This window comes from Antrostomus carolinensis, unplaced genomic scaffold (assembly GCF_000700745.2).
Source record: "Antrostomus carolinensis isolate BGI_N321 unplaced genomic scaffold, ASM70074v2 scaffold2592, whole genome shotgun sequence".
NCBI classification, from domain to species: Eukaryota; Metazoa; Chordata; class Aves; order Caprimulgiformes; family Caprimulgidae; genus Antrostomus; species Antrostomus carolinensis.
Window position 1 is genome coordinate 41,686 of NW_010301505.1, and position 26,021 is coordinate 67,706.

The window sequence follows — 26,021 nt, forward strand, 5'->3', positions numbered from 1 at the left end:
TGCAAAGATTGCTCAGCAAGCCCATGAAGTCAGGTAGCAGTAAGTTATTAAGTGAATACACTTTCATTAAGAGCAGTAGTAAAACTTTGCTGGTTCCCCCCCAAACCCAGTGACTAAGATAATAGACAGCTTGCCCTGCTTGGTGTAGAATTGCCCAGAGTGGATTTACTCTGAAGAACTAACTGGCAGCAGCTTTCAGTCTTGATCAATGTCATCCAAGTCTTACCAACCATAAACTCTGGAAACAGATGGAAAACCCCAATAATCCCAGCAGAGCTCTAAAAAACAACAAATGTTATCTGGAAATCAAGAGCATTCGAGCGAGTTCAATATCCTTCACTACTCAGCCCATTTTGCCAAACTATTTACATTTCTTTACATTTTACAGAATTGACCACTACAATAAAAAAAGAAGAAAACATTTTATTGATAACGTAATATGGGAGAAATTTAGAAAAACATACATAGAACTCCCTCAACAAGGAAACATACAATATTAAAATATGTCAGAGTTAGTATATCAAAACAATTTCTCTCTAAAGAGTTTCAAGTAATGCAATCATAAAAGAATTTGGCTAAAAAGTAACATATATATACCGAGATGTTTTCTGTAATAGTCCTCTAAGAAATTAAAGGAAAGCAGCAGTAGATCTGTTTAACTACAGACACATATTTACTAAATATACTAAGTGTATTTATATAATAAAAACTGCCCTGCACATTCATCACTATGTCTGTATCCTCCTCTGTGTGGCAGTTGTCTCCTCAGTTCCACAATAAGACTCTGCCCAAAGAGAGATTAAAAAAAGGAAACAAACATAATACTACTAAAAAAAATATGAGACCCAAGCCTGTGAGGTACAGCTTGTTGGGAAGCCTCCTTAACACAGAGCAGAGAATTCTGACTTAACTCCTTATTTTTCAGGAAGGTGGAAGAGGAAGTTTGTCTTGTCTGCATCAGGTCACCAGATTCCTACTTGCTAGTTAGAAGCAAATGCTTTCAACCAAGTAGACTGAAGTGAACACGGCTACTGACAGCACACATGCCATTTGCTTTATTAAAACAGCCACATATCTGATCAGGCTCATTTTTTTTTCAATTACTTCCTTTGAATAGTCCCAAATTTCATGTTTTCTTTCCTAAAACTTACTTATGGGAATATCATCCTTCAGTTAAAAACAAAGCCCTGTCTTGTTTAATAGGTAGATTCCAAGCAAATAAAAAAATTCTCATTTCATTAATCCTTACTATTTGCATCTTTCCCCATAAATAAGATTATAGTACATATTTTACAGTTAAGAGGAAAATACCTTAGATGTCCATGAGATAGTGTTTGAAAATCCAATACCTGAATTATCTAGTGTACAGCTTAATGAGGTGCTCAGTCTATAACCATATTAGGCCTAATGAAGAATGAAATTATACAGAAGTAGGACTATTGCATTTAGATCAAAATGCTGCTCTACAAACCATGACACTCCAGTCCCACTATTTCAGCCTACAGTCATCAAAGTTAAAGCATTCATGAAAAATTCTTGGGGGAAGGGGAGGGAGAGGCACACATAAAAGTTAGTGTTTTGATGGAAAACGTTATTTTTAAGTCTTGCAAAAAGCAAAGGCACTACATCTTAAGCTTATATTTAAATAAAGTCTGTAACTTGGCCCGCCAAGTTACAACACAGACCTAAATACTTTTCATCTACCTTTGCAGCTGACTTACTAAGCATGTTCTAATGTGTCTTGATCAGCTTATGTGACAAAATAGCCACTTTCTCTTAATCATTAAAGGAGATATACAGCTACACTACTTAGCCAAGCTCATCTGAACACAGTTTATTTTTAACCATACCATGAGAGTTCAAGTTTTAGGATGAACTGGAGTTTCTGGGTATAGGTTTTGTTTTAAGAAGTGGTCAATCAGACATTAAAATAATTTAACTACCATGTCATCATTTTGACAGCTTGTATACCAATTTTAAAAGATGTTCTACACCTTTTATTCATCTATCAAAAGATCTGTCAGATCTGAAACTCAGTAGCCCTATTCTACCGTTTTCCAGGAAGAAAATAGTTCAGCTTTGTAAGTTGTTTCCTATTTGGAGGTTCTAATTGCAGCTATATTATCAGGATTATATAAATCTCACGAAGGTTATCACTACCATAATCACAGCACTCCTAGAAGATGCAGCAAGCTTCAAGAGCAATGGCACTAAGCACGTCAGCAAACAAGTCCCTGTCTCATTCGAATGATCTGGAGTAAAGCAGCTTGGACATCTTCATCCATGTGACCCTAGAGCAAGCAAACACTTAGTTAAAAGAAAAAGTAGAAATCCCATAAAGTGACAGTCATCCAACACTAACATTAGATTCTTCAACATTACCCCAAAACCTTAATTCATTGCTGTATTTTCACTACACTGGGAAAATCTGAAATACTTTAGGAATCCTGCTATTTTAGAAATACTTTATGAATCCTGCTTTTCTTTTGTCCTAAGAGAAAGAAGTGTCTGTCTCCCTGACACTCCCTCTCTGTCTCTCCTTTCCTTTATAAAACAGGATATGGGAAAAGATTAATACTCCCATCCTCTAGACTCCACAGCCTGCTGCTGTAGAAGTGGTCCCTCTTTTGCACAAGGCTTCTGAAATGAGTTGATCAGCTCTTTGTTCAGTGAGAGCCACTGGCTAAGCCTGCGTTAAGTTTCCAACTTCTACTCAAATTCTCTCCAGCATTACCTGGAACGCTGCAGAATCCACAACATGCTGACATGACCAGACAGCACCACCCTTCAGAGCAGGTTGTGTTATATACAGTCACACACAGACAAATGGTAATCAGAAGATGGTACAATAAGAACACAGCTTATGGTGTTTATTTGCTTTTTTTGTTGGATCAGTCCATTCTAAATTAAAACTCTCCACATGAAAACAGGTACTTGAAGCTGGTTTCAGGTTTATTTGAGGTCTTCCAGTATGGCAGTTAGAAATGTGTCTCAAGAATCTCTACATTGAGATGACAGAGTAAAACAATTTGAACTTGGGACTATCATACCTGTACAGCACTAAGAAGATGTGTCCGATAAACTGAAACTACCTCTTGATGCTGCCTTTTAGCATCCTATAAAAAGAAGATAGGAAGAGGAGGTGAAGTCATCAAATTTTTACCATCTATTCTTGCCTGTTTCCAACTTTGTGCACTTATAGACTAGTTAAAACAAAATTTCAAGGTTAAAGTTAACTATTATCCTCTCCATTAATCAAGAAGAAAGTTACTGCTTCACTTTTTTCTTGCTCACTTGTAGCAAAGCAATTTAACTGAAAGGCTACTGGAGACAGGCTGTGGCAGTCCAGCTGCTAAGCTTAAACACTTGTTTCATCAGCAGCATTAGCTATTTGTTTAAAACCACTTAATTTAAGAACACTATGCCTTACAAGAATCAATGCTACAAATACTGTTAAAGATGTATCCTACTTCCATAGGGATTTACAGATAACTAACTTTGCTCACATACATAGCTTTAATTATGAGCTTTACTGAAGTCAGAGGGGCCACAAATGTGTTTGTGCACAAAATCACAGCACCTACCATAAAGTGTTTCCCTCTACTCTTAGTACTTCATGATAAGCAATACACTTCACAATGTTTGCAGACAAGAGAACACAAAGTCAAAGCCATTAAGGAAGAACAACCTCGTTTCAAAGAGAGCAAATACATGAATGGTGGTTTTTTTGCAAGAAAATATTAACGCGGAACTTGCATAGAGAAATAGTCTTGGCATGAACTGTAGCACTGTATCTCATAAGCACAAATTCTCTCTAAACTGTTTGTGTCCTTTTTATCTGGAAAAGTTCCCAAATGTTGTAACTCTAATGTGCAGAAGGAAGCAGACAAATTTACAGAGAATCAAGCAGTCAGGGGGGATGAAAAAAAATGATTAATACTTTTGAAGTCTCAGCCTACAGTCAACCCCAGCGCTCCACTGACCACAGACATATTTCCTTGTTTATACAAGAAACTGTAAGCAATGCTACCACACTTCAGACAACACCTCGCGTGATTACTTACAGCTAGCTGCTGTTGCAGTGTTTTCACTTGGTTCTGGAGCATTTCAACCTGCTGGCTCTGCCTCTTTGAGGGAATCCCAGTGGTGTACGTAAGCTGAGACAAGCCATTAAGAGCTTGTTTTAACCGCTCTACATCATTAAGTAGCTCTGTTATCTTTAATAAAAAAAAAACAAACCACACAAAACCATAATTTAAGGATGTCTCACTTATTAAAAACTAGTATTCTTTAACATTTTTTAAAGCCTGAAGAAGATTAGCAAGCATTGAAAGGTCTGTGTCCCAGCTTGCCATCACACTGGCCAAGAGACTTCACAAAGATAGAGGACTTCATTTTCATGACACGTTATCAGTGGTTCACATTCTGCTTCCCAGCACTGAAATCTGTAAGGTAGGGAGGTAAGGGCCCTGTAGGTCAGCCAGTGACATCAATGACTTGTGTTTTAAAGATATTCTAGGTTTAATTTCTAAAAAGGACAATGAACAGTTAGAAGGCAAGCCAAAGATGTTCAACAAATACAGCTCCAATGGAAGAATGAGCTTATGCACCGAAAGTCTAATTTAATAGAGTTTAAACACTACATATGGTGCCTGGAACACACAGGGAATTGGAAAAACTAGTGTAATGCTAACAAAACCAGGACTGAATCTTAGCAGATCTGGGTCAGTTCTGGGTACATAATGCTCAGTACACAACGTCATGCTTGAATCCCTCACTAGCTATATTTGAGGTCTAGTTCCTTACTGCTAAACAGAAAGGATCGAGAGCATTACCTGGCACATCCTACCTTGTTATCCTTGGCTTCCACCTGCTTTGCAGATTCCTGTATTCTCTTCTGCAAATCAATAATTGTTGTCAATGATTTATCACACCTTTCTTTCTGGTCTTTAATTTCTTGTTCAATACTGCAACTCCGTAACTGAAGCAGCTCCTTTTCATCCTTTAAAGAAAGCTCACTCTTTTTAGCTTGCAAAGCCTCCTCACATGCTTCCTCATACTTTTTATTCATATTGGACAAGTTTTCAGCTATGTTATTAATCTGGGCCTCCAGAGTACTTTTCATGGATTTGTATTCCGATATGTCAATCACTTCTTTGCTCTCCAGGTCCGTTAAAGCTTGTTGAGTACGCTGGATCTCAGACTGCAACTTCAAGACTTCCTCATTTTTAACTTGGTTTTCTTCTTCCTTTTCTTTCAAGCTGTTTCTGATTGCCACGATTTCTTGTTCCAGCATTTCCTTCATTTGTGTGTATTCCACCAAAGGCACCGAAGACTTTTTTAGATCTGACAGTTCCTGCTGCAGTTCTCCTACTTTTAGTGTTTCTTTGTCATAACATTTCTTCTTACTTTTGAGGGCTTCCTTCAGATCCTCTATAGTGTGACCAAGAGCTTTCTTCAAGGCTTCAATTTGTTCTGCTGAAAGATGCTGAGGCTGCACAGTCATGGGCTGCTCAGTGCCCTCTTGCAGCTCAATGTTCTCTTCTTTTTCACCTGTGTATTTCTGCAACAGGTCTCTCAATTGCTTATTCAACTCCTCCATTTTGCTGGCAAACATTTTTTCCATTTCACAAGATTTCTCAGCAAGGATATAGTTCTGCTGCATGTCGTTTTGGATGGACAAAATCCCATTTTTGAGCTTTTCATTCTCCTCTTTGCACTTCTTGATTTCCTCCTCACTTTCTCTGCATTTCTGTATCTGTTCCTGCAACTGTTCTTTTAATTCTTTCACCGTGGCTTCAAAGCTTTGTTCTCTGTCTTCAAAGGAGGCAACCGGGGCGTATTTTGACCTAATGCATTCTTGAATTGTGTCAAGTTCCTTCTTTTGGGCTTCAATTTCTGCATGCAACTGTAAAATTTCTTCTTGACCCCTCTTATATTCTGCCATAATCGCGACATTGTTCTCCTGAAGTTCTTGCATGCTTTTATTTAAAGTAGTCACTGTAGTTTCATGATCCTTTAAACTTATATACTCAGTTTGTAATTGATTCTGTAAGAGTTTCACCTTATTTTTCAAAGTTCCATTTTCTTCATTTACCCTCATGAATTCTTGCTTTATCCCTTCAGTTTTGTCCTTCAGGTCTGACAGTTCCCTGTTAGTCTTTTCTAGTGTGTTATTCAAGACTGTTTTAACCTCTTCATGTGTTGAAGCCAACACATACTGATCCCTGAGAGTCTCTCTTATGTCTGTGTTTTCAGAAACGAGTTTGCACACCTTTGCTTGTTCACCATCATATTTTTTCTGAAGCTCAGCAAGCTGCTTTTCAAGTTCAATGCCATTAGATTTTAAAGCTTCCACTTCTTTTTTGTGCTGCTCTGGAGACAGGTACACAGCTTGGAAGTGGCTGATGCTCTCATTTAAATTGTTCTTCTCTTCCAGCAACTTTTCAGCTTCTGCTTTGCTTTCATTGTACTTTTTTGTTATTTCAAAAAGCTTTTTGGTCAGGTCACCAACAGTCAGATCATTTGTTTTCTTCAATTCTTCATGAATTTTTAAAGGCACACTCTGGCTTTTAATTTCAGTTTTTAGCATTTGGATTTGCTGCTTAAGCATCTTGTTATCAACCTGCAATCTTTCAAGTTCCTTCTGCAGAGTTTGATTCTTCTGTGATAATTCAGATATTTTCTTCCCGAGTTCCTCATTTTTTTGCTCAAACCCACTCCTCATTTGTTCATGGTCTTCTGGCTTTACATGCTGAGCAAGTTTAGCTTTCTGACTCTCTGATTCCCTCTTTAAAAGCAGAATCTCTGCCTGCAGTTTCTCACGCTCTCCTTCCAGCTCTGCTAACTTCCTTGCTTTCTCATTCACTTCGTTTGATAACAAACTCTTCATGTTTTCAAATTTCTCTGAAGTTACAGAGTGGGCTAACTTTGCTGCTGTTTCTTTGAGCTGCCCTTCTAACTCCATGACATTTCTTCCCCTTTTATCTCGCTCCATCTCCAACTTCACAAGTTCCTTCTGCAACCTTTTATTTTCCTCCACTAGCCTTCCTTCATCTCTCTTAAATTCTGCCACCAGCAATTCATTCTGCTTAATCTGGTTCCTTAGTTTTCCCACTTCAGCAGAGGCTCCTTCATACTTCGCCTTCATTTCTTTCAACTGATCCTTCAGCTCCTCTGTCAGCTTACTGTTTCCCAAAGCAGCTTCATTAGTCAGGTGATCTTTCAGAGCAAGGAAGTGCGTCTGCATTTGCTTAACTTTGCCTTCAGAGTCAAACATTCTTTTCTGTACATCTTTTAAAGCATCTTCCAGTTGTCTTATCTGTCCATCAGATTCTGCCTTGGTTCTTTCACACTCTGATGCCAAAGCTTTACATTCGGATGCCTTATGAGACAGTTCTCTCTGCAATCTGCTAATTTCTTCTTTTGCTGCACCAAAGCAAGTCCTCATGTTGTCAAGTTCTTTCTTTAAAGTTTCCTTCTCTGAACTGCACGATTGGTTAGGCAGGGAGAGCTCCAGAGGTCTCAGCATAGACCTAGACTGCAGATAAATGGGCACAAAAATCGATACACATTTACAAGTTTGACAAGTCATATAAATATAAATATTCAGATACATAACTGTCTTAAACCTTTATTGATATGAGCATAAAATTTGTCTGAGATTTTTTTCCCTTAGAAACACACTAACCTATTCTTGCCCATATTACAGAACACGTGTTTCAGCTTTTAACAGTGAAAATCTTGAATACAGCTCTAGATGACTGTTTTGCAATCATCAGACCCTTCTAACACTGAAGTGCAGATCTAGTATATTCCTTTCATTTCCCTTCTTATTCATATTTTATCACTCATCTGCCAGAAGAAATTTAATTTAATAGATTTCCCCCATCCCTCAAGCATATGAAAATAATTTTAAAAGGAACTGGAACAGAGTATGTCATAGTTAACAGAACCTCCCCCCTGAAAAAGACTGAGGAAAATAGTAATTTAATCTACTGTCTAGTAAAGAATATCTCAAAGGAAGTTTTGCCTCCTGTCACTTGGTCTTCACTACCAACCTTTGCCTCACTACCACCTGTGATGGCTATTACACAACACAGGCTTGCTCCAAGGACCAGAAAGCAGCATGCAGCTTCCAGGCATGACTAGCTTAAAGCTCTTTAATTCCTGCTCAGGACATGGGTTGGGTGTTTTTCACTGGTTGGCTTCTTGTGCCCACCCATCTTGCCCCCCTTTCCCCCTCCTTTTCCTTTCCCACCCAAAGAATTGCACATTAAGTCATTTTAAACTTCAACTACAAATTAAAAAAAAAAAAAAAATCTGAAGACCATGGGGATAACCTAATGTAAAACATGGCAGAAGAGACTGGATTTTTCTGTGTTACCAGCAGAACATAAAAAATACATATATCAGTGAAATCTGGCAAGAAAGCACAGGATGTACAGATTTAGTTCTAGCCACAACTCACTTCTGGAAGCATTACAGCTGAAATACTCAAGTGTAAGAACAGCTTGTCAGTTAGGACCAATCCCTATGATATATGACTCACTGTAAGGGTCTGATGGACCTTGTTTATAACTGAATTGTTGCTTTAAGAGGCAGCTACCTATCAGCAAACAAAATCAGCAGAAAGTTATTGCATAGCTGGCAGGAGAAGAGTCTTCTGAATTTAAAGCAGGAAAAAAAAATATGTAGCTGAAAAACCAATTGCACTTTACACTGTGATTGTTGATCCAGTAGTCCATTAATTAAGAATGCTCATTACAGACCAGACCCTTCAGCACCCAGTGTCACAGCATGTAAATCCATGTCACACACAGAACTCTAGAGGGCACCAACAGTTAAACATAAACACAGCAAAGCCAGCTTTACTGAAAATGCTGTATTCAGAAGACACGTTTAACAGGTGTACACTTATAAGTATATTTAACTTTCCCAAGCATAACTACCTTAGAATTCTCTCAAGTGGCATATTATTTATTACCTGTGATTCCACAGCAAACACTGGGCCTTGTTTAAGCAATAAGTCTTCTTTTCCTAGATTTGCAAAGCAAATATTTAGTCTCTGTTTAAAGACAGTAACATACAACCACAAGAACTATGATTTTCCTTCCTAATTTTATTGTGTTCAATGAGACTGCACTAGGCTGAGTGTTGGTGTTTAAGTACTTGGTATTAAAACAACCTCACCTTAATTAAGTCACATAGGAAGTCTGGACAAACTCCTCCTAAGTGGAAAAAAAAAAAAATACCCCTACTATGCCAGGCTAGATAAATTCTTCTGCAAAAGAGTCATGAAAGCCACCTTGAGCAAGCTGCGTGTCTACACATGAACACACGAGGGAAAAGCATCCTCTTGCACTCCAAATAAATGATCCTTCCTGACAGGCAGCCCAACAATCATGACTTCTCATGACAGGTTAAGTAACATTTTATGTTACACAAGCACAAGACAGGCCTGGAATCAAGTCGAATGCAAAAGATTTCAGTTTCTGGAAATGGAATAATTTCTACTAGAAGTGTAAGCTGAGGTCTTGTGTTTAAAGTTGCTTTCAAACCTGCCTACACTTAAGCTCTTAAGTTTTCACAATGACCATAGCTTTCTTGTCATGAGGTAGACATGACTGTTTAAAATATGAAGAATGGAAAGGGGAAGACTCAATTTGGAGCACAGATCTTGCTCAGCTTGTTTTTCATGTTATTAGAAGACGTAGCAGGGTTACAATGCACATTTCACAAGAGCAGTCACTCATAAGTGAGACTGATCAATAGTGCCCAAGCACTCAGGTACAAATACAACTGCACCCAGCTGTACTCTCAGGTGTGAAGTGTGGACACACACATCATGCTTGGCTAATAGTTAAGACCAAGACAAGCAAGAGATGGCAGAAAAAACCCCACCCTTTCTCCACGTCCACACTGCATCATGCATGGCAAGTTTTAAGAACTGAATATACTTACTATTACCAAAGTTACTTCCAGATCCCACTAAGTCAACCTAAAAGCAAAGAGCGAGAAACACAAAAATAAACCTGAAAATTCATTACAAATTTTTACTATTTGTTAAGTTAGGGATCAAAGGGCAAAGAAAGCTTTTACAGTGAGATAACCATTTAAGACTTACAACAATTTATAACTGCTTAAGTAGTTACTACTGTAAAGATCAATTGCTACATTACATTTCAAACCAGTTAACGTACTTCATAATATTTGAGTTTAGCTTTGAGAGCTTCAATAGTTCTTAAGCTTTCTTCCTGCTGTTTTTCCTTGGTAGTGAGGATTTTCTTCAACTCATCTTTCTGAAAGAGAAAGAGTGCTGAATAGCCAAAGCCACAGGAACAGACAGGTTTACAAGACCTCAAGCAACTTTTTAAAAAGTTTAGGGAGAACTCCAACCAAGATCAGCACTGAAAGGATCCCTAAATTTTTGATTCTGAAGTTCTTCCACAACACTCCTCCTCTACAAGAGGAGCCTTGAAGAATGAGTCAAGGGAATATGCACCAATGTAATTTGCTATTGTGTCATTTATTCAAGTTTTAGTCTTGCATTACTGAAAGTCACTAAAGAGATACTTATAACAGTAAGTCTGTTTTAAAGGTGCCACAGGGATTACATCTATTATTTGTAGTAATAGAAATGCTGTGCCACTGTATAAATGGAGTACATATCAGTAGATATTTCATTTAGCATTTATAGATAGCTTTTCTTTTCTCCATAGCCTTAGACACTATTTAGATATAGTTTTAAGTACTATTACTTAAATGTGATAGTCACTTCCCTACTTCATAGTTCTATTACACTTTAAGGTGATATATCGTACCTCATTTTCAAGATCATCTGCAAACATTTGCTCCTGCAAAAATAACAAAAAAAAAATTCCCCCACAAATCATTTTTTCAATAATGTTTAAGGGGCTCATACACAGTTCATTCGTTGACAAGTCTACCCCAGTTTCTAACAGTACTTCTGACTGTTCCCCTTTCATTTACCATCTCACCTCTGGCAAGAGAAACAAAGATAAAGAGGAGTTAAGGATGTCTGACAGAGCAATGCCTCTTGACATGCGTACTAGGAAACAGGAATAGCAGCTTTTCAGTTATCTAAATCATACACTACCGAGGCAGAACAGTACAGTTTTTCAGTAGAAATCTGCTGATTTTGGAAAGTGAGTATTAAGACTTTGTTTTTTCTTTGTTTGTTTTATAAAGGTAATGCTTAAGAGAAGTTCAGATCAGTTCAGAGTCAATGATTCTCAGAAGAAATATTCTTTCTACCCATGTGCCACATTTAAGGGAAGCTGCACACACTTCTTAAATGTACCTCTGCAAAAACACAGTGAAGGAACAAACATGAGCCTCCACAAGGAAAAAAAATCCTGTCTTTATTTGCTTCCTCAATGTACTGGTTATATTTAGACCTCTAAAAAGAGGGAACTTTTTTTTTAAACAGGGTTTCAAATTTGGGTGAGAAATTCACTACTGAAAAGCCTTGTTTCTGTTTTTTCCAACTGAAGATTTTTCCTCTGTGTTTCCACTTACAATAACTGGAAAAAAGCAGTGGCTATAATAAAATATTGACATACAACTATATTTAATTGTGCTGATGAAGTTTACTCTCCAAATTATAACATGCCTCATGGTTCACGTTCCATTGTGAGGTACAGCTATTAGTGCTCAAATTTATGAGTATCAGTGAGTGACTCTGTAACAGGTCTCCTCACATTTTTAATATTATTACAAGACCAAAGTCTTTTGCAGCAGCAGAAAGTAACACATACAGAAGTAATTTACAGGAAAGCCACAGAGACTGCATCCTAATTACACATGCTTTCCTTTCTCCTTCCACCAGCCTTCACAGTCAGTGTCAGGTGGTTATTACAGCTTTCAAGTCAGGTTATTCCAGTATCAGCTTTACCTCATTCAATTGTAGCTGTAGCCCACTGATTCTATCCAGCAGCATCCTTTGCTCCTCTTGCACTTCTCTCATTCGATCTTTCAAATCTTGATTTTCTAACTCCAATTCCTTAAAAAGTAATTAAAAATTAAAAGTGGAAAAAACCCAATACCACACTATATACATATTGGGAAAATTAAAGAATTAAAGAATCTGAACCCATATTTTTAGCAGCTATTAAAGACACTAAGCCTCGCCTAACAAGTCACCTAATGATTTTGTGGCCTAATTCCAGGTCTGTTTCATTCTGAAAGTTTACACTAAGCACAAGCTTCAGAGTCTTTGAGCTATCTAGAGCTGAAAAGCTTGTCCTCATGTAAGTGAACATACAGGTTTTGAAAGTATGAGCAGAGTAAGATTACATTCAATACTGACAGCACTCAAGAGGCTGCTTATCTACTGTCTGTTAACAAGTAAAAATAACTAATGCTAAAACAGTTCCTGAAACCCAACCACTGCAGCCAAAGGTGCAGTGAAAAAGCCTCACCAGCATGAAGCATAGCAACCTTTAAACCTGCTAACTGCTCCAGCAGCCACAAGAATCACTCCAGTAACATATAATAAACCCAACACGTGAAAATGATAGGTCTTTGCACCATCAATCAGTCCAGAGCTCACATGCAAGCAATAAAGCATGTTTAACTCTGGCCTGATAATCGCTGCCTTAACTGTGGTAACTACTTTAGCTCAAACCAGAGAAGCTGCATTTAGAGATCTTTATCCTTTTATTACAAAGCATTTTGGAACACAGGCCTCAATTTTTCAGTGGTTTGTTCCCCACAGCTTAAAATACTGTCTACCTTTTTGAAAAACTGTAATGACACAGTAACAAGATAGGAACATTAATACCAGGTAAAAGAACAGTTATGATACAGGCTGGTTTTAGTAAGACACTTAAAACACCTCTTGAGAATGTTGGAAAGAAATAAATCTTTCTGGTTTGTGACCCTATGAGTTTCCTGCAGGCAGATGTAGTTGACAGAAGGTTAAGAGATGGGCAGTGTTAAGACGTGAAGAGACTTGCAACTATTTGTCACACCAACGAGTATTTTTTGACCTGAACAAGTTTACAGCTTATCTGCCTAATTGGCACATTGCAGTCAGGCAATTAAGTTTTAAGCAAGCATCAATATGTATGACCTTTCTTAATGGAAGTGCTAACGCTTATTTTACAAGCACATCTTGTCTTTAGCACGCCTGGTTCATTATGCACATGGGAATGTATAAGCCACAGAAATCCTTCTCACTTACCTGAGCATTATGTTCCTTCTGATACAGCTTGACATTCACCTCCTCCTGCGCGTGCAGCCGATTCCACTTTTGTGACATATTAGTAATCTGTTATTGCAACAGTCAAGTGTTAATTTACATTCCTCCTGCTTTCTGAAGCCATCAGTTTCTGGGGACAAGGGGCTGCTCTCAGCCTCCATTTCAGCTTCTGCTGGGGGACAATGCCACCAACATTGACATTTTGACAGGTTGCTTCTCAGTAAGAGGTCACTCATGATCTCACCCAGACAATAAATGGGATGCCCATCAAAACTCTAATCCTGAATATGCACATCATTGAATATTTTCCAAACAGAAATAGACACACCATCTGATTACAGAGGGGATCTTCTCAGCTACATACCAAGTTAGGAATTCAAAAAATACTGAACTAGTTGTGCACCACAGCACGATCTTAATCAGCATCTCAACAACGCCAGCAGTACGCTGTGTGGCAGTGGTCAGAAACAAGCAGCTTGCATTTTACCTCTTTCAAGTTCACACAGCTATGATATTACTCCTGTACTAGGAGTACAGAACAGATTTAATAGACTTTGCAATCACTTCTCAGAGCTATATTTCACTATAAACATGTGGCAAGAAGCCAGCATGCACAAAAAAAGTGGAGTTTTGTTTGACATTCAGTATAAATACAAGGTAAGAGACCTGCTGAGCACAGCACCAGGCATTTAGATAGGATCATGAATCTTGAAATATTTCATAATTATTACATTGTCCTCTATCAGATGAGGCTCAGATGCTGGGAAAATAAAACTACATATTCATCAGTAGTTTACAGAAGGTAATTTTACTCATTAATTGCCTTTACAGGTCAGCTTCACAGCAAAGACAAAAGCCCAGTAAAATTTACACCACACACTCATTATCTTTCTTTCTGTGATAGATACTGAACATTTGAATTAAAAAACTTGCTAGGTTAGTTAAAAACTATTTGGTTTTATTACTCCCACTCCTCCTGTTTTATTCCTCCACTGTATGTTTATACAGTGTCCCCATGTAAGTTGGGAACATAAGGTAGGGGACACCTTTGCAGAACAAGCAGCTTTTGAAGGTGCTGCAGTGACACACAGGAGCCAGCTCCTCGTTCAGCACCAGCTCATTTCCAGCTCTAGACAGAGGAAAGTTTAATCAGAGTGAACCCTGGCTCCAAACCAGGCTCAAAAATCCCTCATCATTCCAGGTCCTGCATAGCAATTCTCTTTTCACCTCTTTCACATAGAAAGGCATAATGCTATAAAAGGATGAAGCTTCACTAATGCCACGTGTCCTCTCACATTGTCTTCAAAAACTAGCCTCATACTTAGTATAACAGCCTTACCTTTTGTTCAGGTTGCCCTTTCTTCATGGTATTTCTTGCTAAAAAAGCATCACAAGATTAGGAAGTTAAAAAATGCATTTCAGACTCATGCAACACATTCAGTTATTTCTATCGAATTTTGAACTTGGAAGGACATTTTGAGAAATAGATTCCCCCCTCCCAAGTTAATAAAACATGGAAAAATTCACAAGTATACAGTTTTTCTATAACTAAGGCTGAATAATTCCCATCATCAATACTGCAATGCCAGGTTCAACAATGTTAATATCTTAAGGCATCAGAGCCTGCATTAACCTTAAAAGCTTTATTAAAAACAGAAACCAAAAGCCTTCTTTCCCCTCCCAAACAGGCAGTTTAGCACCTTTTTTTGTTTAAAGGACTACAGCTGCTCTCCAAAGAACAGTTCCTGAAGATATAGCAGTGGGAAGATTAAATGAAATGAAATTAAAATGAAAGAATATCAGCAAGCTGTTACCGCCGTGCTCTTCATACCTTTGCTGGAATCCTCAACGGCAGCTTTTATTAAAGCCAAAATGTCAATATTGTCACCAATTCTGGCATAGTAAGCACAGTCATGACCAAGGCCATCAGTCAAACTAACATCCGCACCATTTCTGAGCAAAACTTCTACTGCATCCTTGCAGCCGTATTCACAGCCTAACATTAAGGCAGTCCTGAGGATGGGGAGAAAGATGGCATTCAGAGACTCGGGGAGCTCACGCTCCAGCCGAGCCATCGCTTATTACAGCAATAATCCTTCGTACACTTATGTCTAACCATGGAAACTTGAGTCACAGAATCACAGGATGTCAGGGACTGGAAGGGACCTCGAAAGATCATCCAGTCCAACCCCCCTGCCAGAGCAGGAACCTCAATGAGATCACACAGGAAGGTGTCCAGGTGGGTCTTGAATGTCTCCAGAGAAGGAGACTCCACACCCTCCCTGGGCAGCCTGTCCCAGGGCTCTGTCACCCTCACTGGAAAGAAGTTTCTTCTCAAGTTTAAGCAGAACCTCCCGTGTTCCAGCTCACACCCATTGCCCCTTGTCCTACCATTGAGCCTGGCTCCATCCTCCTGACATTCACCCTTAACATATTTATAAACATTAATGAGGTCTCCCCTCAGTCTCCTCTTCTCCAAGCTAAAGAGCCCCAGCTCCCTCAGCCTTTCCTCTATCAAGAGAGGAAAATAAGCTTTAAAAAGTCATTTAGTCAATGTTTAAATATTTGTTGAAAAGCAAATAGAAACAGTATAATAGCAGTGCTTTCATGAAAACCAGCACAAACCTCCTGCCTTTCATCAGAGAGCTACCCAGTGTTTTGAAAACTCATGTGACTTTTGGCTTCCTCTCTACTTAGATACAAACGTCAAGAGACACAACAAACGCAAGACAAAGTTTATTCAAAGTTCAGATGAGCCCTGGCAATGCCTTCCCAACACTTGCCAGCTTTGGAGCATGCAATGCAAGTACCTATGCTTTGTCCCACAGCAGCTTCATGTTCGTTGGCCAACAGGCAGTCATCCCCCAAGAAATAACTGGCAGAAGTAACAGCTACAAATAGAAAACTCCTCCCCAGACCCCCTCCCATGAATACAGAAGCAAACATTTCAAGGCCCCTTAGGAGCTCCAATGGGACTCGAGTACTTCTTGACAGAGTATGTCTTCTGCCATGACCCATTTTGCATATTGATCCCAAAGAGTGCAAGATGCAGCTTTGTACAGACAAAGCCTTAAAAAACCAACTGTTGTTTCTCTGCTGGCAGTAACAAGCTCATATATATTTTAGATGCAAGAACAAGAAATTAAAAAGGCCAAGTTTATCTGCATTATTGAACTGGCAAGTCTACTTCTGAACTAAATCCCAGGTTCTTTTCCACTGAATTTAGTATATTTATTCTATAGCCTGAAAGCCAAGGGACAGTTTTCTACCCTCTAGATGTCAGCAGGCATTCTGAGCACACCCTGCATGCGTTACCTGTTTTGTTTGTCCCTGGCGTTAACATCTGCTCCTCTGTCTATCAGAAGCTGACAAACCGTGGGACGACACATCTGAGTGGCCAGCACTAGTGGTGTCCTCCCATCCTGAGGGGAGGAAAGGGGAAAGGAATAAGGAAAGGGAGAGAAAGCAGAAAAAGCACAAGGACTCCAATAGGGTTTGGACAGGAGAAAGCTATAAGCAGCAACTTACTCCATCTTTGGAATTCACTGAGGCGCCGTGATCACACAGCAGTTGTATGCTAGAGGAACAGTCTGACATAGCTGTCAGGAGAAAAAGAAAGTGGAAGTTACACTGCTGGAAACAGCCCTCGTGAAATCCCAAACACCTCCTTGGGGGTATTCATTTCACAAAAACTCATGCAACTAAGTTAAAGCACGACAAGGCTCTGTGACTTAGTGCTTACACAGCAATTTCCAAAGCACATGGAAGACATCAAACACTACTGTTCAAGACACTGCATAGCACAACGAGGATTCAGACAATCCAGGGTACAGGTATCTTAATCTACCAACACCATTGCTCTAAAACACTGCACCTGATACTTGCTTAGGATTTTACTAGACAATTCACGAGCATCAGAAGAGACTCTCAGACCTACAGCCTGTTAATGAGTTTGCTATTGAGGACAAAAGTCATGACAACATAAAACATCTTCTCCTATTACAGGCACTAAAATTAAAAGAGAAGAATTCAACCCATCTGAGAATTAACCCATTCATTCAACCTAGATTTCATACTCCAGAAAAACAAAACCTTTTACCTGCATCATGAAGAGCAGTTCTTCCTTGAAGATCCACATTCTCCGTTGGACAATTGTACTGTGAAAATAAGTAACCTCCGTCATTAATTAGCATTCAGATTGCACTTACAAAACATTAAGTGTTTTGAGGTTTGAGTTAAAGCAATAAAAAGGGATTTAAGGAAAAAAAAGTTTGTAGTTTACAAATGTAGTGACACAGATGAAAGACTTAGCGATGGGTACATGTACTTTCTTCTTTGGAAGAAAACACGACTCTTGAGCAGACCTTTCAGTTCCTAAATGCAAACATATTCAGAAAAGGAGCACTAGTCTTTAAAAGACACCCAGCTCCATTTTCTTTAAGAGGTAGAAACTACCACTTGATTTGACTGTCCATTTGAAGAGACAAAAAAGGTTTTTTTTCTTTATTTCAGCAGGTTTACAGCCACCACCTGTTATTTCATATGAAAAAGACTGTCTTATTTTTTAAAAAAGAAGGTAATTGTTTTAAAAAAAAAAAAAGCCATATTCTAATTTTGAATCAGTATATTTAAGAGCAGCATTTTTCCTCTCAAGAATAAAAACTGTGACAGACAAGTTGTATTTTTCAGTACCTGTAACAGCTTCTGCAAACACAAAGCATGTCCATATTTTGCAGCTAGGTGCAATGCGTTTCTACCTAAAAAGAGAGATCAAGATCAATTCAGGATCTATTTTGAACATGCATTTAGAAACACCACATGCAAATTCAACGTGCCTATGTTCTCCCTCAGAATGTCTATTACTAATCATACAACACTAATTCATAAGAATTTAATTTGTATTTATTTCATTTGAAAATCAGTCACCTCCCTCCTCCATAAGTCTCTATGCTTCGTTACTGCCCATCACGTGCTAGAACATCAAGTTACATACGTGTCATTAGATTGCTAGGCTGATTTCAGGACAAGAGAGAGTTTAGGTTAAAATCCACATCATTTTAGACACAGCCATCCCTAACTCCCCCACCAACTCTGTCAGTGCTATAAGGCATCTCTCTTGTATATGCTTCACTATACTTTTAATTCTATATACTTTGTTACACAAGCTTTTTTTTTATTTTAGAGAAACTGCAACCAAGGAGTCAAGTTCGTTAGTGAAACTAATCTCAAAATACTGCAAGTGACTCCACACAAGCATTTAAAAAATAATCTGTCATATGCAAGGAGGAGGCTACATTATCCCCGTAATGAAACTGAAAACACAAAAATATTCATTAACCATGTTAAATTACGAGGTAAACGATCTGAGGCAAAATTAGTATTTGCTTTTAACTACCTCTTCCATCAGAGCTTCACACAAACTCTGATATCACACATGCAAATCAAGAAGGTAGCATAGACATGCTCTGAAGTTTTGAGGGCTCAGTATGATGCATGAACATCTCCCATATCATTAAATTTGAATCCTCATTGCCTACAGTACTTTACAAGTCTCAGTGAAATACACATAGTATTTAAATGAACACAAGTTAATTTAAAACCACTCTTACACTGTTATTCTCAACCAGAAATGCTGATCCCACCAGTGAGTCTGGAGCACACTATATCTACAGTTATAGCAGCACAAAACCAGAGTTCTTCAGTTCTGCTGCACCCATGAACTTGTGTGACAAGACACAGCCAGTTTCCTCAAAGTTCAGCAACAAGTCACATAGATTTTTATTTATTTATTTATTTGCCAACAGTAGGAGGAGGAAAATCTGTTCTGTAGTTCAGCTTAATTCTACTCCAAACTAAAAACCAAGCTGAGAACTTTTCAAGTTGCACTTGGGACATTTGAAGAAACCTACCTGCAGCATCAGTGGCTGTGATATCAACTCCATGGATGAGGATGGTGTTCAAGCAATCCAGATTTCCCTTCGACGCTACAACGTGGAATCTAAAAATGGGAAACACTTTGCTTAAGCACAACTGTTTTACACACAAAAATGGTAATATTAACCAGGAAAGTCAAAGCAAACAACTGTGTACTGAAAGCATTATACACCACAAATCCAGCTTTGGACAGCATCCAAATCCAGTCAAGAGTTTTGCAGATATTACTTTAAGGAACAAGTGATAACTTTCTTTGAGAAGTAATCATTATTTACCTGGAATCAGCGCACCAGGTGAAAAATCACTATGCTTCCCATTTCTCTTTAATATTCAAATCTGGCAAGAGCAAGTATTTGAATACTGATCTTCAAAGTGAAGATTGATTGTGAGAATTTCACATTCTAGCTCTCTGGCATTCCAGTTTAGATGAGGCTGGAATCTAACACATATTACAGAGATTTCTGTATTTAAAAAAAGAGCTTTTAGAGCAGCAGCAAGATTTAGGAACCGAACTTGCAGTAGCTTCCCAACACCAGTACTGAGTACTGGGAGTCACTTACGCAGATCTCCCTTCCACATCCAGTTTAGTTGGACTGACTCCTTTTTTTGCAAGGATTGATGAAACCTTCTCCACATCTCCCCTTTCAGCTGCTTTCATTAACCTGTCATCGTATTTGTTCCAGTCTGTGTTCAGCTGTGTAAGAGAGAAGGAGAAAAGCAAGTGAGCTCATGGTACACTATCTGTTAAGATGTTTAGAGTTATTTATGTACAACATCACTGTAGCATTTCAATTAGGCTGTGCATATTAAACAGGCTGGTGAAGTCACTCTGGTCCTAAAGGAAACCTTCAGGATCAAAGCTCTTTGGTTTTCCTCATTCTGCTTTGTTCTAAGAGGAGTAAAACTAAAGCTGCACACAAGAATTCCTTATCCTCCTTCTCAAATAAAAGTTCCAGACAGTTTCTCACATTAGGTAGTCTTTGAACATCTCTTTCTGTCTCCTCTTATCTGATAACAGCTATCAGCTATTTATCTGTCACATGAAGCTGCCAGGACAGCTACCTTTTCACTGCATTTTTACTTCTCTTACCATGGATACCTCAATCCTGACCAAAAAAATAAAGCCCTCCCCACAGTGGCTGATTAACAAACAAGAAAACCTGCTACATAGGGCTGTGATAAACTGAGGGCTCCACACAACAAAGGAAGGGTTAGTATGTGTACTTGTGCACATGCACAACTTCCAGAAGAGCAACCTGGAATATGTCAAACACATCACAGCGTGTCTGGAAGAGATTTCAGCAGTCATGCAGACAGGGAACCCTACCCAAAACCAGCTACAGCTCTGCACTGGTGTCCTGGTCATCATCTAACTCTCAAAGGCTCCACTGAAGGAAGGGGTCGAGTGTCCAAGGAGACCTGCCCTTCACTCCTTTATTTATCATATCAGAGAACATTTTTCCTTGTTATCACATTTTAATGATAGATCATTAAGATCTCTTAATTTTAGATCAAGTATTGTCACCTGAGCATTTCACACTTAAAGAAAACAGAATCACAGAATCACAGAATCACAGAATCACAGAATCACAGAATCACAGAATCACAGAATCACAGAATCACAGAATCACAGAATCACAGAATCACAGAATCACAGAATCACAGAATCACAGAATCACAGAATCACAGAATCACAGAATCACAGAATCACAGAATCACAGAATCACAGAATCACAGAATCACAGAATCACAGAATCACAGAATCACAGAATCACAGAATCACAGAATCACAGAATCACAGAATCACAGAATCACAGAATCACAGAATCACAGAATCACAGAATCACAGAATCACAGAATCACAGAATCACAGAATCACAGAATCACAGAATCACAGAATCACAGAATCACAGAATCACAGAATCACAGAATCACAGAATCACAGAATCACAGAATCACAGAATCACAGAATCACAGAATCACAGAATCACAGAATCACAGAATCACAGAATCACAGAATCACAGAATCACAGAATCACAGAATCACAGAATCACAGAATCACAGAATCACAGAATCACAGAATCACAGAATCACAGAATCACAGAATCACAGAATCACAGAATCACAGAATCACAGAATCACAGAATCACAGAATCACAGAATCACAGAATCACAGAATCACAGAATCACAGAATCACAGAATCACAGAATCACAGAATCACAGAATCACAGAATCACAGAATCACAGAATCACAATCTTGTGAGTTTGATTCTCCCTCCCTCTTGAAGGGACCCATAACTTTGGGATTTGAAGGATCATCGAGTCCAACTCTTGGAGTTCCTCCCAGGAAGAATTGTTAAAGACAAATACAACATTAAACAGGAACAGTTACAAGACATTAACAAAATTCAAAGTTCTGCATTTTTGCAGGTGTAAACTATTGCCATTGCTATGAAATCCAGGATACCTACTGTGTCTTTAGCTGCACAAGAAAACCAACAAGTCATCCTAGAACTCGCAGGTCCTTGCTGCCAGAAGCAATCAGCTTATCTCACATCAAGTTACAAACCACTGCAGCTCACAAAGCGCCAAGGCAGAGCTCAAGCAGGCTGCTGTGAGAAACCTGCTCTCTCCACTGCCCTGAATTCATTCTGTTCCATCCTTCACTTAGCTCGGCTCCCCGAGTATATTTTCTCCATCTTCAGGGTCTTCTTCAGAATTCATAACTCTTTAAAAAAAAAAATATATATATATGGGCTACCCCTGGCCAGAGGCTGCCCCAGGCAGTGAAGCCCTTGGCGGGTCTGGGCTCCTGCTCAGCCCGTCCCAGCAATCCCCAAGAAAAGCCTCGCACAGCTTTTGTCTGTGTTTCCACAGACTGCCACAGAGTGACTCAGACTGCCGAGTAAATATTGCCCAGATCTGAAATATCTTGTAAACAATACGTAGACAGTCTCATCAGCCCAGATCTATTTTCTGATAATCCACTACTTGATAGCCAAGCAATAGAAAGCAAAAGCTATTAATACATTCCCCGCGTGCTCGCGCCCTGAGTCATGCGTGTGAGATTTAACGTGAACTAACGAGACAAGCACGCATGAAACTTCACTACGGTGTTGTTGTGCTCTGCAGACAGGCAAACACTCACTCTGAAATAACAAACACGTTAAGTCAAATTAACTGTCGGCTGACATTAATGAAGGTCATCCTTATCACCACTAATAACACAGGAGGACTGAAATACTCGCAGGAGTAATTTTTTCCCCATTCCACCGCAGCACAAAGCCGAAACCAGACTCACCATCAGACTTCAGACAGTTACAACTGCGGAGCAGATGGAATGCATGGTCCTATTTTGACAGAAATGTAACCCATTTTAAATTAGAAAACACACATGCCTCTGCTTTAAAAAAAAAAAAAAAATTCTCCTTTTACAGTGATGAAACCCATTCTGAATAGAACCTGGTTTCAGCTTACTGCCGCTGCCAGGCTGTCTCCCAATGTGTTAAATGAGAGGAGTCACAGAGGCTGTGAAAACATTAAATAGACAGCACAATGATTAACAGTGGGGAAGAGGCAGAGTCTCCTCTCACAAGTTTTAAATTTAAATGGAGATTTCCCAAGTGCCATATTTAGAGGAGTAGGTCAACACAGCCAGCGATGGATGCACTGTTTTGTCTGCAGAAAAGAAACAGGTGTGTGGCCAGAAAAACAATATACACACACGAGACTGCAAACAACTTCATGAATGGATCTTCTCAGGAAAGAGATTTTACAAATCACTCCTATTTGCACAAATTCCCTCTTTCCCAGTAACTTCTCAACTATTCCACATCACTTGTTGTAAGCACCAGCCTTTTCACTCGCAGCACTAACATGTTCCTCAGAAAAACCTTCTAAGACCTCTCTGCAATTAGTGTCCATGTGATAAAGCCACTCCACAACAGTGCAGTGACTGTCATCTCAAGTTATCTTCTGACCAGAAACAAGTCTATCTCCTCAAGCTAAAAATGGCATTTTGGGGAGGAAAAAAAAATAAAAATAAATACATTTCACAAGTGACAGCAACAGAAAAAAAAACAAACCAACAAAAAACCACACAAGTAAAGTCAGTTTGGTGAGAAATCATGTAGATAAGACTGTGCCTTCCAGGTGAACAGTCTTCTCCAATTTATTTATCCCAAAGGTTTTGCTTGTCTCCATTTTTATCTGCCTGCAGACATTCCTCGTGACTGGCACTCACCCTGCACTCCCTTTTTGCTGAAGATCCTCCCAAGACAGTCTCGACCACAAGATTTAGGATTGCTAAACCACATTCCCCTCTCCTGCCCAGCCCCAGACTAAGCATAGAGAGCTGTTCTTAGGAAATACAGCTCTCATGGCTCCTCCAGCCCTGAGCAGGGCCAGTAAACACAGCCCAGCTACAAACTCACACCAAGGAAGCTGTTGTCCAAGGCAGCTGAATCTCGGAGCGCTCGAAGGGTACAAACCAATGCAACGTGCTTGTGTTGCACCTTTTCAGTGTAACTCAACTTTGAAACCTAATTCTGATTTGGTTTTTGAGAACAAAGACCAGCATCAGAGACACCAGCAGTGCAGATCTCTGGAGGTGCTAAACTGCCAAGCGTACCCCTGACACCTACCTAAGGCCAGGATCACCCACTTTCTGTTAACACACAGCACCTGCTTTTCCCGAGTTCAGCCTGCCAGGAATTCTTCCCAACTCCAGGTCTCCGTATCCCATCTCCACCACCTGGCCAGGATCAAAAGCAGTACTCATTCCTCTCAGCTTGGATCTGGTGTGCTCTCAGTTTAAGGGTTTAATATTGAGCAGATACCAGAGGGGTCTGCACACGCTCTGAGCGTGCATCTGGTACCGTAACACCTTCAGGAGTTGTGAGCGGTGCAGAGGCACACACCAGCATGCTCAGAAAATGAACGTGACCTGAACAAGCACAGAATACATTTCCAAATGCTCTCCGAGCTTTCAGTGAATGATTTAAACTCCCTGGGATGGAAGGATTCTACCTACATGCTTAATAATTCTGAATTAATTGCTCTATGAAGTGAGCCAGGTTTTCCTCACGTACAGGTAAGCTTTCAGCATCCCAAACACCCTTTGATATGGAACTGTACAACTCACCTACCTGTTGCATGAACAATTACCTACTTCTATTCTCTCTGAACCCAAAACCTCTTATCTTACCAGATATTTAGCACATTAGAAGTCAAGCTACTTTACCTACCTGCAGTTCTCATCTTGTAGATAATCTTTGGACCATCACATAACATTAACTCCACCCTGGATGCCACAATACTCTCAACCAGCACCAGTTCAGGCAGCAGGTAAAGAGCGTCACCACTCTGTGTTGCTTACTGAGAAGAACACACAGTGTAATTCAAAGTTTATAGTAAACTCTTTAAAACTACAACCTTTAAAAACACCTCACCCATCATGACAATTAAGTATTTAAAGATGAGAGCAGCAGGAGCATTAATTGCTGCCACTAGAGGTATTTACACTGAGGGCATATTTGGTACCCAGACTAATTACTCTCACTTTTCTGAGCAAAGCAAGACAAGATGTTCTAGTTCCTGAGGGCGGTGGAAAGGGCACACTGGGGCTGGCAGTGAAAGCCATGGGGAGTTCTGACAGGCTACAGAAAATAAATATATATATACTTGTACACTGCTGACAACCTGAGAAGCAGCTAGCAAAGTTAATGTTTGAAGTTTATTGTTGCTATAGGATATATATTTAGCAATAAACATAGCACTATATTGAGGCAATCTGAGCTTCAAGCTACTGGGCATCTTCTCCCTCTCAACCATGAAAAGCAAAGCAGGGAGAACCCCAGGAGCACTGCACAGGATTAGTGCAGACCCTGCCAACCAAGAGACCCCACTGAGGGACTCTGAGCAAAGTGATTTTTTAGTGATCCTGAGACACAGGAGGGGAGAATAGCACTGGGGTTATGGGGACACAAACAGGACAGGCAAATGAAGATCCCAACCCTGAAGAGCTCTGGAAAGCAATTCACAACCCTTTAATCCCAGCAGCTCTTCTGCTGAGATTTTTCTCAATCCAAATATTCTCCAGAATGAAATTCTAGCAGCCCAATGGGAACTTTAAAGACTTCATGCCAGCAAAAAGAGATTTCTGGTCATCAGTCTGAGCACAAACCATGAGGTACAACTCCTGTTTGAGAACGCACTGACCTCTTTAAACAGGCAATACAGGGCCAGAGGCACAAGAAATACTGGTCTTAATATCACAGTGATGTAATTGTGACAAATTAACTTGCTGCTGAAATAGGAGTATTGCTCAGGAAACTTCCACCTGAACTGGGAATTGTTCATCCCAAGTCTCTTGACACTTTTGCCCACATAGCTGCAGAACAGCAACCACATAAATAAACATCATATTTAAATAAAACGTGGTAAATCTGGTAAATCTTTAGCAGTCATCTAACTCACTTCAGAAAAAACAGCTGTAATTCAAAGCAGTTCTTAAACCTTTCAGTCTGAAAGCTGACATAAACCTCTGCAAGTGAACTGTCACCACTGGGCTGGGCAGATAACCCTATTAACGGAAAAATAACCCAAACAGGACACATCCCCTGCCAGAGCCATTAGCAAGTGACATAAGAACATAAAACACCTGGAGAGCAAAGAGCTCTGGTAAAACACTGCAGGCACTACTCACAGGAAAGGCTCACAAACATAGCAGTGGTCCTAAAAATTATCTAGACAAAACCACTAACATCATACCTTTAAGGAAATAGCTATAAAATTCCTTAATCTGCAGTTCCTGCAGTCTGTGAAAAGCATCAGAATCATAGAATGGTTTGGATTGGAAG

General features: G+C 39.4%; 1 protein-coding gene across 1 annotated transcript; it reads right to left on the bottom strand.

Moving 5' to 3' along the window:
* Positions 1–1,819: 1,819 nt before the first annotated feature.
* Positions 1,820–24,204, bottom strand: UACA (uveal autoantigen with coiled-coil domains and ankyrin repeats). The gene is made up of 19 exons (XM_029083896.1): positions 24,194–24,204; positions 21,633–21,669; positions 19,720–19,853; positions 19,135–19,223; positions 17,918–17,982; positions 17,325–17,382; positions 16,754–16,824; positions 16,541–16,647; positions 15,057–15,238; positions 14,565–14,602; positions 11,918–12,025; positions 10,824–10,856; positions 10,203–10,301; positions 9,964–10,000; positions 8,987–9,039; positions 4,850–7,540; positions 4,065–4,217; positions 3,051–3,116; positions 1,820–2,291 (listed from the first exon to the last, which is right to left on the bottom strand). Coding segments are annotated over exons 1-19 (4,095 nt in total). The 5' UTR covers positions 24,196–24,204; the 3' UTR covers positions 1,820–2,219.
* Positions 24,205–26,021: the final 1,817 nt, after the last annotated feature.

Excerpts from the sequence above, each read along its gene's own strand:
- UACA (XM_029083896.1), bottom strand. Across the intron at positions 10,302-10,823 it reads CAGATGATCTTGAAAATGAG|AAAGATGAGTTGAAGAAAAT; the intron begins GTACGATATATC and ends TTTCTCTTTCAG. Across the intron at positions 9,040-9,963 it reads TGGAAGTAACTTTGGTAATA|GAAAAGAAGACTTATTGCTT; the intron begins GTAAGTATATTC and ends TTGCAAATCTAG.